This window comes from Etheostoma cragini, chromosome 16 (genome assembly GCF_013103735.1).
Source record: "Etheostoma cragini isolate CJK2018 chromosome 16, CSU_Ecrag_1.0, whole genome shotgun sequence".
Taxonomy (NCBI): domain Eukaryota; kingdom Metazoa; phylum Chordata; class Actinopteri; order Perciformes; family Percidae; genus Etheostoma; species Etheostoma cragini.
The window spans coordinates 14,512,428-14,525,451 of record NC_048422.1 but is presented as its reverse complement, the minus strand read 5'-3'; the positions used below and the strand labels follow the sequence as shown (position 1 = coordinate 14,525,451).

General features: G+C 42.0%; 1 protein-coding gene across 1 annotated transcript in view; it reads left to right on the top strand.

Annotated features, from left to right (window-relative positions):
* Nucleotides 1-13,024, top strand: part of ric1 (RIC1 homolog, RAB6A GEF complex partner 1) — a 30,661-nt gene that overhangs the window by 17,514 nt on the left and 123 nt on the right. Inside the window, exons 5-24 of the mRNA XM_034896994.1 lie at nt 923-1,068; nt 1,453-1,589; nt 3,069-3,160; nt 3,790-3,878; nt 4,780-4,924; nt 5,059-5,107; nt 5,487-5,663; nt 5,767-5,979; nt 6,465-6,503; nt 7,834-7,944; nt 8,252-8,341; nt 8,465-8,625; nt 9,497-9,635; nt 9,756-9,872; nt 10,482-10,889; nt 11,087-11,398; nt 11,631-11,789; nt 12,036-12,172; nt 12,323-12,603; nt 12,872-13,020. Coding sequence (XP_034752885.1) covers nt 923-1,068; nt 1,453-1,589; nt 3,069-3,160; nt 3,790-3,878; nt 4,780-4,924; nt 5,059-5,107; nt 5,487-5,663; nt 5,767-5,979; nt 6,465-6,503; nt 7,834-7,944; nt 8,252-8,341; nt 8,465-8,625; nt 9,497-9,635; nt 9,756-9,872; nt 10,482-10,889; nt 11,087-11,398; nt 11,631-11,789; nt 12,036-12,172; nt 12,323-12,603; nt 12,872-13,020 — 3,151 coding nt within the window. The remainder of the gene's footprint in view (nt 1-922; nt 1,069-1,452; nt 1,590-3,068; nt 3,161-3,789; nt 3,879-4,779; nt 4,925-5,058; nt 5,108-5,486; nt 5,664-5,766; nt 5,980-6,464; nt 6,504-7,833; nt 7,945-8,251; nt 8,342-8,464; nt 8,626-9,496; nt 9,636-9,755; nt 9,873-10,481; nt 10,890-11,086; nt 11,399-11,630; nt 11,790-12,035; nt 12,173-12,322; nt 12,604-12,871; nt 13,021-13,024) is intronic.

Here is a 13,024-nt window from a genome sequence, read left to right as displayed (position 1 = left end):
AAATGCCTGTATCTACTTCCTCCTTGTTTTCTCATTTTAGGTTTTTCGGCCTTTGCTAATTTCAGTTCTTTTTTAGTTTCTTCTTCTTCTAGTTTTTCACCTTCCCTATTATCACCCCCGCATCCGCCAGCTTAACGTCTTTGTTCTCTGAGTGACAAGAACAGTTCTGCTCAATTTTCTTTTTGTGCATATTTTTGTTTATCTTTTGTTTATATTTCCTGGATCTTTTATGTCCTTGTGTTTATCTGTCGCATCTCCTCCGCTGTGTGCATTTGACAGAGATTATAGGGTAGGCAGCTGAATGAGAGCACTGAGTTGGCATTTCAAAGGCACAGCTTGATTGTGCGGGAAATTAGTGGGTGTCTTGTGCTGTGAAACTACAGTAAAAGTTTTTGCCTCCTCCACAGTTAAAGTTCACTGAGCTTGACACACTCAACTTTCTTTCAGTTCTCCCTTTCTGACTCTTGCTTTTTTGTCTTCTGGATTGTCCAATTGTGCCATCTTCAGTTAGACCTTGCATACTTTCTGGAAGACAATGAAGCGATTTACACACACACACACACACACACACACACACACACACACACACACACACACACACACACACACACACACACACACACACACACACACAAACGCACTGTGGTTTGTTCCCTTGTGTATTAGAAGACAGTAAGAGTTGGCACGGGCAGCTATATGGCCTCATCACAGCTGGACATTAGACGTTTCAGGCTCCACTCAGAGGGCACAGCTGGATGATGACTACTCCACTGTTTTCTAACACTGCTGTTTGTATTCTAGTTCTCACTCTTCCTGCTTACCTTTCCTACCTGTTTTCTTTTACTACTTCGCCCACAGTTTCTGTCCTATTTTTTGGGATCTTGATGCTGATTTCCGTGTTTGCTCTTTTTCCTCCCTCCAGTCTGCAGTCCCTCCAGGAGGACTTATTGGTGTGCACTGCAGACGGCTACCTCCATGTGCTGCACTGGGACGGGCTAGGTAGCAACGGACGCAAGGCCATCTGCCTCACTACAATCCCCTTCTCGCTAGACCTGCAGTCTGCTCGAGGTTAGAGAAGAGAGCAGATAGGATTTAAGTTGATGGAAAAAGAAGTTTCCAATGACTTTCTAATGCAGTGTCTAAATCATACATACAGCCTTTTCAACTTTTCAAAGTTAAGTTCTCTCATTGTGTTGCATAGAATACTTCAGTGTTTGTGTGTGTGTGTGTGTGTGTGTGTGTGTGTGTGTGTGTGTGTGTGTGTGTGTGTGTGTGTGTGTGTGTGTGTGTGTGTGTGTGTGTGTGTGTGTGTGTGTGTGTGTGTGTGTGTGTGTGTGTGTGTGTGTGTGTGTGTGTGTGTGTGTGTGTGTGTGTGTGTGTGTGTGTGTGTGTGTGTGTGTGTGTGTGTGTGTGTGTGTGTGTGTGTGTGCGCGCGTGCGCGTGCGTGCGTAGGTGGTCCCTCTCTGGACCTGGAGGGAGTTAATATCCGTTGTATGGAGTATTGTGTGACCCTGGACGGCTTCGCTGTGGTACTGAGTGACGGACGCCTGGGCTTTATCACACCACTCAGTAACACCATCACCGCAGATGTAAGAATACTCACAGGCCAACAGTGATGATGATGATGTTAAAACAAGCACTGTCAAACACGTGAGCCAAACCCAGATTGTAATAAATGCATAATAGTTATGGCATTGAAAAAGCTGATGGAAGTCGGATTCTTCTTCACAAGACTTTCAGACAGCCATCTGTTCTATAGCTTATGCCATCAATATGCATATCAGCAAATGACATTATCTGACACCATGACCGTGGAACCACTTTTTTTCCTTTCTACCAGGCCCTTGTTTCTACAGATAAATTAAATGTTCTGCTGGCTTTCGAGTAGGTAATGGCATCTATAAGGCCATGTTCTGGGGCATTTGTGTGCAAAAGAAATCTGTTTAGGTGTACGTTAAAGAACAAATGTAAATGCCAACAGTATACATGTAATCAGTAGATAAATAGAGGAAAAGTGAACAAACTGTTCTCTTTGAGTGTTAAACAATTAGAGGTGTGACGAGACCTTGTCCCAAACCTCTCATTGGGGTAAAGATTGTCTTGAAATATTGGTATAATAAATATGATATCATAAGTGCAGAGCAGCCATCAGTAGACGGAGTCTGACCTGGTTGGTCTTATAATACATCTGGCTTTAAACATGAGTCTGGCTTGGATTGCTTTTAGTGATATTAAACAAAGAGAAATGTTCTCTTCTCGTATTAAAATGGTCATAAATCAATACAGGAGCAGCGTACTGCCTTGTTTACTGCTGCAATGAACTTTACGGTTTAACCTTGGTTCTCTGAGTAAAGACTATTCTTCCAATCATATTTCTCAATTGAAGTTTTCTTTAAAATAAGGTTTAAATCTCCTCCTTGTTGTCATGAATCAAAGCTTGTGTCTTGTCTCATCTTGTGAGCTGAGTGTCTCATCACACCGCTAAAAACAAGTTTCAAGATAAGTGATAGAACTGGTCCTTTATGGTTTCAGTAAAGTTTAGATTAATGGCATGAGCACTAGTAACCTTAGTATTCCTAAAGAGGAGAGACACATAGAGGCAATATGTTCAGGTCAAAATGTTTTCAGACTTAGACTAAAAATAGGGCAGCATGATATTTTGTATTAATACCCTGATAATATTTTTCAATTTAGGACTTGTGGCTATTACTTTATCTTGGCAGGATTTTAACAGTAAGAGTATGTGTAAGATATCTTTTCACATCCAAAAAGGCAAGAAGAGCTCACCATTAAAACATTTTGGCTAGGAAGGATGTTCTTGAAATCGGAGAAGTGGGTGTTGTTGACTCCATCAAGATAACAATTTGTCTAGATTTAAATGTCATGACCAAGCAGTCTGCTGCTATTGTTTTTATTCTCCGCTCTAGAGTTTCATTTAGACATACCAACACATTTTTAAGATAAATATAAGTGATGTTACTAAAGGAATGCTACCCCGATCTGCCACTGACATCATTCACACATTCATTTATTTGTAATTCATAAATGTTTTTGTTGTGTGTGACCAGCAGCTGCAGGGCGTCTGGGCAGCAGATGTGACTGATGGCACCTGTGTGGCTGTCAACAACAAATACAGACTGATGGCCTTTGGCTGTGCCAGGTACATGTCTGCAACTGTATCTCTATATTACGGTGTTGGGAAGAAAACCAGTGTGTGTGCGTGTGCATGCGTGTGTGTGTGCGTGCGCGTATTTGCATCCATGTGTTACAGAGATAGTATGTTGTCAGCGTGGTGTGTCCAGTGTGAGAATCTGTCAGTTTGTGTTTGCCGAGCCTATCTAGTGTGTGCTCGCCAGACACTCCCATTAGATCTGCCAGGTTGGCAGAGATTTCTCCTCTCTATTGCTCTCTCATCTCCTCCTTCATCTTTTACTGTGTTTTTTACCTTTTTTGACACGCGCACACAGAGTTCCAGATCTTTATGTAATTATTGTCCAAACAGTCCTTTGCAGATGATAAGAGTAATCTGACTTGCTCGCTTTACAAGGAAAAAACACTTTCATTGTCTGTCTTTTGAACATTATTCGAATACACCTTTCAAAACACCCTTCTAGATAAAAGTGTGTGTTACTCTGATGTAGATCGCTGTGATTTTTACCACTGAATGAGCAAGAGGTTAACTGAAAGTCAGTAGGCAGCAACTGAAGTATTATATTTAGGCCTCTGTCATTTAATCATTCGCAATCACACACAACAAAAACCATAACCTTGATTGTGTTTTCATTTCAGCGGCTCAGTGCTGGTGTACATGATAGACACCACGACAGGATCCATGCAGCTCTCCCACAAACTGGAGCTTACCCCAAAACACTACCCAGGTACCACGACAAATGCTCCCCATCTCTCGCTCTTTCCTTCTGTCCCTGTTTTTGTCTCTCTCCTCTCTTCGTTTGTGTCACACCCGTGCCCAAATTCCTCCTTAAGATAACTCACATTCCTTCAGCTGTCCCTTGGGTGCAGATGCCGGTGTTTCCCCTTAGGTCACATCTGCAGCTAAAGCTATAGCTCCCCCTAGTGAGCGTACTGCCATTAAGGCCCGTCACTATCTTAACAATTGATCTGTTTCCATGGTATCTGTCTTGAAAAGTCTCTAGAATAGAAAATACTTTGTCTTCTTTTGTTGCATGAAAAAAAGGGAGACATTTGTCTTTGGTTTGCATTTTCAGACTCTGCTGTTAAAAATGGTACAGTAAAACACAGTAACATAAAAACACAATACACAATAGAAGCTACAATAAAATGAAAACCGGTTACTCAATGGTAAGGACTGCATCAATGTTATAAATACATTTATAGATAGATTTTACACTGCTGGGAAGTACTGAAACAATGCCATATAATAATAAAGAAGTCTAGGTCATTTGGCATCTACTGGTATTCCATTGTACTATTATGCATTGGCTAGACTGTGTTTTCATTCTATGTGGCATTAAAAAAAGTATTAAAAACTGAAAAAAACATGTCACTCATGTCATTCAAAGCGTATACTCATGATCAAAGACCAAACATTCATAAGCTAAGTAAATTAATGAAAAAGACAATATTAAAAAATAGTCTAGATCACTTATTATAATAATTATTATAGTTTTCACAAGTTATCATGTAATAAGAGCATAATATAATGTGATTTAGTGTCAAATATTAGAAACTACTTAATTGTTTGCAAAGTTCTTCAGGTAGTATTTTTAAAAATACGATCTGCATTCTTTGCCTGTTCAGACATGTATAACAAGACAGGTCCAGTCAAGCTGATCTGCTGGTCACCTGACTACAGTGTTGCCATGGTTACATGGGAGTGTGGTGGCCTATCGCTGTGGAGTGTCTTCGGAGCCCACCTCATCTGCACTCTGGGAGAGGATTTTGCGTAAGTGGACACACACACACACACACACACACCCACCAATGCACTGATGGACACACTCCATGTTATGCAAATTTATATTCATTTCTTTATTGTTCTTGCTTTTTTAAATCTTGTATTTTTTGTCCTCCCCTCAGGTATCGCTCTGATGGTACCAAGAAGGACCCTATTAAAATTAGCTCAATGGCAAGTGGATTTATTTTATGTGTAACATAAAAGGTCATTTCAATTTAAAACTGATATGTAAAGCAAATTTAAGTGATTTAAAGTTACAGAAATGTTATAAATAATGGCGGGTAATTAGTTGTAAAATTAAAAGCGCAGGTGTTATGTTGTGGTTATGTCAAGATTCGGTAGCTACTATATCCTGTTATCTACAAGCACATTTTTTTCATTGAAGTGAAACAGAGTTAATAGAGGCTGTGTGATTCTATTCAAATAAGAATAATGATTTTCTTTTCTTTTTTTTGCATGCTTTGTTGTGAATATTTAAATGATGTGTCTATATGTGGGTAGTTTGCCTGTTTCATGTAAAATGTAATTTTGTTACCATTGTCTTTTCTAGTGCTGGGGAGCAGTGGGCTACCACCTATGGGTGCTCCCTAGCAAACTGGAGAAGGGAAGTCAGGAGGAAAAGCAGCAAGAGGAGGAGGCGATGGTCACACCTCCCCACCCCTCCCTGCAGGCCGGCATACTGCAGTTCCACTTCATTAAGAGTGCCCTCACAGTCAACCCTTGCACGGTGAGAGCAAACAAACTGCAAGTTTGGTGAATACACACACACACACATACACACACACACATTAAACATTAATGCTATTGTTGTTCCTCTCTTGGCTGCACAGAGTAACCAGGAGCAGGTGTTGCTCCATGGTGAAGACCGCCTCTACCTGACCTGTGGTGACCCCTCGCAGGTCCACAGCACCTCAGACATACATCCGCACACACACTTACACCCAAACGATGGCAGCCCGGTGCAACACCCCCTCAACCCCGACTCCTCTCTCTCTCAGGGACTAAGCACTTTATTGGGACACAAGCACTGGCATGTGGTCCAGGTAAGGTTGCACATTCATCACACCTGGTTTGATGAGATTTATGCAACAGGAACAAAATTTAATGTCAATTATATGTCAGTTAAGCCCTAGGTCATCCTATAAAATCAGCAACAGAGGCTGAGATTATTTTCATTATTAATTATTTTGCTAACCGTCTAAAACCCCAAAATATTCAAATGTATGTAATGGAAGAACAGGAAATATTTGGCATTTTCGCTAATCGATCATCAAAAAGATTTTCTGCAAGCTTCCATTGTGAGATAGATCTCGAGCTGTACTGAATGTAAAGAGCCATAGCCAAGCAATAAATACTGTTAACAGTAGCCAATAATGCTAATAACACCAGTCACAATAGCTTTATTCAACAAGTGCCTTGATTTTGCGTGCGTGCGTGCGTGCGTGCATGCATGTGTGTGTGTGGTTCAGTGGATATAAAGTTTAGTCTATTATCTTGTATTTCTAATAGTATTTTTGTATCCGTCTAGATTCACAGCACATACCTAGAGAGTAACTGGCCTATACGGGTACGTATGGGAACATGTGTGTTTGTTATTTTGCCTCCTGGTCCACTAGGTCAAGTGTCATAGAACCGTGTGTTAAATCATTTATGCAATTATCCCCCATGGTTATTTGAAATGTGTGCATGCCACATCAGAGTCTAGAAGCTGTCGTAGTCCAGAGTCTACAAAGCAGTAATGTTTACAAAGTAAACTAATTTTGCTGCTTTCATAATTGCATGTACATAGCAGAATGATATGCTTACATACTTATAGTTATACAAGGTGTGGGAGGAATAGATGCTGCTGTAAGCCTATAAATCCCATTTTCTTTTTGTAGAGAGCTATACAAAAAACTTGACTTGTCAGTATACTGGTGGTAGTTAAAAATAACCATAAAATTGTGTTTATTTTTGTATGTGTTTGTATTCTGTTTCAATACATGACATTATATTGTCATGTATTGACAATGTTTTTACAAGTGTTGCCCACTTGTAAAAACTCTTGGTGTTTTTATTGACAGTTCTTTTAAACTCGATAAACAGATCAGTTCAGTGGTAAAAACAGCTTTTTTTTCTGAGTTGTCAGCTCAGACTTCTTGGGAAGGTCAAGCCTTACCTGCCCCATAGCCAACTGGAAACAGTTGTGCATGCCTCTATTACAAATCGCCTGGACTACTGCAACTCACTGTACTATGGCCTTGAGCAGTCTTCAGTTCGCCGATTACAGTTAGTCCAAAATGCGGCTGCACGCCTGCTGACAGGAAAAAGGCGCTATGACCACATCACCCCTGTACTGTCGTCTCTCCACTGGCTGCCTGTCGTTTTTAGAATCCATTTTAAGATCTAATTGTTTGTTTTTAAATCTCTGAATGGGCTGGCACCATCATATTTATCTGATATGCTGGTTTTGCACGCTCCAGTCAGAGCACTCAGGTCCACTGACCAGTTGCTTTTAGACTGTCCCAGAACCAGACTGAAAACCAGAGGGGACAGAGCTTTCTCGGTGGCAGGTCCTAAGCTCTGAAACTCTCTCCCTCTGAACATTAGAGCAGCTTTCTCTATTGAGAGTTTTAAATCACTTTTAAAAACTCATCTTTTTGCACTGGCTTTTAACACAAGCTGAGCTGTGACATTTTGTTGTTGTATTGACTTGAGCAAAGCTTTTTATATGTTGTATTTTTGTTGTTTTTGGTATATTCAGTTTTAGATGTTTTTTTCCGGATAGTTGTTATGCCCTTTTATTATGTTATCTATAATTGTACAGCACTTTGGGTCGGTAGCGACTGTTTGTAAATGTGCTATATAAATAAACCTTGACCTTGACCTTGACCTTGATATTGGGTGTGTGTGTGCAGTTTGCAGCCATAGATACAGCAGGCCAGTGCATGGCTGTAGCAGGGAGGCGGGGCTTTGCACACTACTCCTTATTCACAAGGAAATGGAAGCTGTTTGGAAACATCACTCAGGTATGTGGCTTTGTAGATTGGAAGATAATAACCCTCTTGTAATGGCTTCAGTACAATTGTCAATGAAACACTGGTGAGTTACTTTGAAAGAATTCTGCCAAAATGTCTTTATTTTTATGTGGCTCTAGGACATCCTTGGTGTAATGTATGCCATAATGTAGTGTGTACAGCTAGCTTCTATATCACAAGATAGCTGTCAAAATACTTGTAAATAATAGAGTGTTCTAGGGTAAAGTTTTATTTTATTTCCATTTGTGTTTTTGTGCCCAAATAAATAATGTGAACGTGTGTTTACATTTTTCTGTAGGAGCAGAACATGACAGTGACGGGAGGTCTGGCTTGGTGGAAGGACTTTGTGGTTGTGGCCTGTTACAATTGTATAGACCACCAAGAGCAGGTGAGACTGAAGCACCACTTATTGTTTCTCGTAAATTCCACAATTTCTTTCTATTTATCGTGGTTTTAAGTTTTGTTACATTCATTAGGGTGCTTCCCTATGTTCTCCCTCTGTTGACACTAGTTGAGACTCTATCAACGCTCATCCAACCTGGACAACGCCTTTGCATCTGTGACTAAGCTGCAATCAGACACTCTGTTGCTCAATGTCTTCAGAGACATGATCATCCTGTTCAGAGCTGACTGCTCCATCTGCCTCTATAGCATAGAGAGGAGGAACGACAGGTGGGCTCCTGTGTACACACATTACACTTTTAGTCTTCCACTCAATATCGTATCCCTGACATTGATCTTTTCCCAGGATAATCTCATGTGTTTGCCACTGCCAGGCATTCACTTTTGTTCAACTTTGTCCTCTAGTTATTTTTACTTGGAACATATTTGCTTTTTGTTCCTTGTAACAGTAAGGATGATGAGGCCGGATGGATTATACATACTAAACCTTGAGCCACTGTTTTGACAATATATTTCTAAGTAAGGATTGGCCAAGCTTCTTTTGTTAATTTGGATACTATTCTTTACATTGAGCACATTTTTTCCTTTCAAAGTCTATTACCAGGGAAATCCTCGGCACCAAAAGTCATAATAGTGTTAGGTAATAGTGTTACTTAGCCACATTTTCCCTTTGGAAAAGAGGCTTTTAGTAGAAGCTATTGACCTAAAACTCCATCACATGACAGAACTGGGACCCAGTGGAGTAGACATTGTTTTTAATTAAGCGTGTTTGGCTAGCCTATGAACCATTAAAAAGAAAATGCAGCTTACTGCAATTTTGTGACCTTTATTTCCAGTAAAGTACATTGAATTAATTGAAACAAGGAGCCTGCTAGGTAAGCTGCATCAAGTTGTTCGCCAGCATTTTGGAACATTAACTGTGTGGACTTTCAAAGAAAGAGAAGAAGAAGAGAGAGAAAGAGAAAAAGAGTCTGCTTAGCAGTCACATGCTGTTGCTTTTCATACTGAAAGCTTTTTCAAAAACCTTACAGTTAAAGTCACCAATTCTTTTTCACAATTTTTTTTGTGCATTAGTGTTTTTACCTGGAAGTCCTGATTCTGTTTTTATAATACTTATGTTCACCTCTATTTAATATTCTAGTCCACACCCGACAGCCAGCGTGGAGTTGTTGCAGGAGGTGTCAATGTCTCGCTACATCCCTCACCCTGCCCTCGTGGTTTCTGTCACACTCACGTCTGTGCGCACAGAGACTGGCATCACATTGAAAGCCCCGCAGCAGGTAACACACATACGGTTCACACACACACACACACACACACACGCACACACCTACACTGACCTATATGGTCTCTAAAGGTTGCATGTGAATTAATGTTTTATGTATGTGTGTCCATCCCAGGCCTGCATGGCAGAGAGCATCATGTTGAATCTAGCTGGTCAGTTGATCATGCTGCAGAGGGACCGTTCAGGACCGCAGGTACGAGAGAAAGAAACGCCTGCCAACAACAAGAAGCTGGTGAGTTCAAATAATAAGCAATGCAGTGGTGTTTCCTGGTCTCAGGTTAGATTTGTGTGTTGTGCGTCAATGAAGTTTTGTTCCAACAAGCAAGCGCGAAAAGAATAACTAATACTAATGCAACCCTCTTCAATTTTACAAATAATTAAAGCTGTGCAACATTTTACACCGTGTTCAAGCTGCCCAACTCTAGGGTAAATGTTGCTAACAAATCACTGTATCACTGGCACATTTGATGTCCAGGGCGCTCTTTCACAAAAGCAGAATTTATAATGCACTAGATGCACTGAATAAATCTCCATGGTAATTTATCTGCCTCTGCTTTTGTGAAACTGAGTCGAGGCTAAATTCATTGATAATAACTGGGGAATTCCTGGCTTAATCTGCTGTCTAGGTTTTGTGGAATAGCCCTCTGGGGATCATGATGCTGGCCTTATGCTTAGTTGAGATGCCAGTTTTTTCAGATCTGTAGCCTTTGGTGTCACTGTCACACAGTAACCAGAGATTTTAGTTATAATCTTTTAGGTCTACAACTAAAGCAGCATGTTTTTGTTATGGTGCAATGGAAATATTTACTATCAAATCCCTATATTTTTCTTTTTCCCCTAGCTACCATTTTGTCCTCCGGTGGTGCTGGCCCAGTGTGTGGAGAATGTGTGGACCACCTGTCGCTCCAACAAGAAGAAGCGTCACCTGCTGGAGGCCCTGTGGTTGTCCTGCGGTGAGGCTGGCATGAAAGTCTGGCTGCCGCTGTTTCCCCGAGACCATCGCAAGCCCCACTCCTTTCTCTCCAGGCGCATCATGCTGCCCTTCCACATCAACATCTACCCGCTGGCTGTGCTTTTTGAGGATGCCCTGGTACTGGGGGCAACCAATGAGACTGTGCTCTACGATGGGCTGCAGGGATCCTCTGAGCCTCTGGAGGCGCTGTTCCCCTACTGCACCGTAGAGAGGACCTCCCAGATCTACCTCCATCACATCTTGAGGCAGCTGCTGGTCCGCAACCTTGGTGAACAGGTATGTGGGCCCTCCTGTCTCATACTAGGGGGAAAAACAGATACAAAACACTTGAGTCTTTGCGTTCTGTGGACCATGTATGTGAATACAAAAGTTCCATATTATGATCATACCATGAGGCCTTTGATTGTTTGCACACCTACAAAGTCCACTCTTTCTTTTCGTCCATTCCTATTTCCATTCATTTTCTCCCATAGGCGTTGATGCTGGCTCAGTCATGTGCCTCCCTCCCCTACTTCCCGCATGTCATGGAGCTCATGGTGCACGTCGTGCTGGAAGAAGAGGCGACATCGCGGGAGCCCATTCCCGACCCTCTGTTGCCCACCGTGGCCAAGTTCATCACCGAGTTCCCCCTCTTCCTCCAGACCATCGTCCACTGTGCCAGGAAGACGGAGTACGCCCTGTGGAACTACCTGTTTGCCGCTGTGGGAAACCCCAAAGATCTGTTTGAGGAGTGTCTCATGGCTCAGGACCTGGACACAGCAGCCTCCTATCTGATTATACTGCAGGTAGTGCACATATTACGTTAGCTTTTTTTATTGTAAGGATTATCAGACATTTTCAGCCTAGGACAGATGTATCAAAAAAAGATCTCATGTATAGTCCCACCACGAATAAAATCATTGTGCTTACCTAACTAAATCGGTTGAGGGTGTCATGAGATCATGAAATGTTCCCAGCCTTCATCTTTCTCCGTATCTTCCATCTGTCCCTGCTTGTGCGCCATCCCTCTCTGTAAAGAACATGGAGGTTCCAGCAGTGAGCAGACAACACGCCACTCTACTCTTTAACACGGCGCTTGAGCAGGGCAAATGGGACCTCTGCCGGCATATGATCCGATTTCTCAAAGCCATTGGGTCTGGGGAGATGGAGACTCCGCCTCCAACACCCACCACTCAGGTAGAGAGCTTTTAAATGACCCCTACAAATATTATTTCCTCTGCTTGCCATTTTTCTTTCGACTCTGTTTATAGATATCAGTTAGGTAAAAGTTAGGTAATCAGGTTGCTCACCAAATGAAGGTGAAAGTTAAATGTTTCCAATGTTTTTGCATTTCAGAAAATTTTAAACCCCATCAGGCTTTGTACTCAAAAACATTAAGCTATGCTATAAACATGAAATAGTAAAGTGTAACTCTATCTTTAGGAGCCCAGCTCAACTGGCGGTTTTGAGTTCTTCAGAAATCGCAGTATCAGTTTGTCACAGTCGGGAGAGGCCATCACTACGGGCAAGTTCAACCTGCAGAAGACCTTCAGTATGCCCTCTGGAGCATCATCTAAAGGGTATGGACACACACACACACACACACACGCACCGTAACATAGATTGTGAACCAGTATAATGTTTTGTTCAAAATGGCCTTACTGTAACATTAAAATGTTTCTACATTTTCTTTCTCTATTCCTCTTTTTTCCTGTGTTCATCTCTGTCAGTCGGGATGTGGAGTGCGCAGAGAACATGTATATTGACATGATGCTATGGCGCCACGCCCGCCACCTTCTGGAGCAGGTCCGTCTCCGTGACCTGGGTTGCTTCTCTGCACAGCTGGGCTTCGAACTCATCGGCTGGTTGTGTCGCGAACGAAACCGCGTGGCCCGCGTTGAGGATTTTGTTTCTGCGTTGAAGAGACTCCATAAGGACTTTCTCTGGCCCTTCCCTGTTATTCCTGTGGGAAGCATCAGCTCGCCTCTGAAGAACGGACGGTGTCGCACTGGTGAGGATTCCAGCAATATACAATCTGTCTCGGCAACTGGGCAAACCTCAATCAGTCTGTTTGGTGTTGTTGCTAAAAGCACACAGAAGGGTAGTAACCCATAAATGTAATAAAATGTACATCATTAACAAGAACATTTTCATCATTAACATTTGAATTGGGGTGTTTGCTTCCCCGGCTAACAATACTTATGTATCTAATATTATAAGATAATATAATAATATAGTAAATCATAGTTCATGGTGTTTTTGTTGTTGTTACTCTTAAGTGCTGAGCACGCGACTGTTGAAGTCGCAGTCAGCTGACAGCCTTTTGAACAGCGACATGGACACGGCGCCCCCTCAGGCAGCTCCCAGCAACCTCACCTGGCTGGACGGGCTCGGCGAGAGGGCCAAAAACATGGACACGGCCTCGTCTGCTC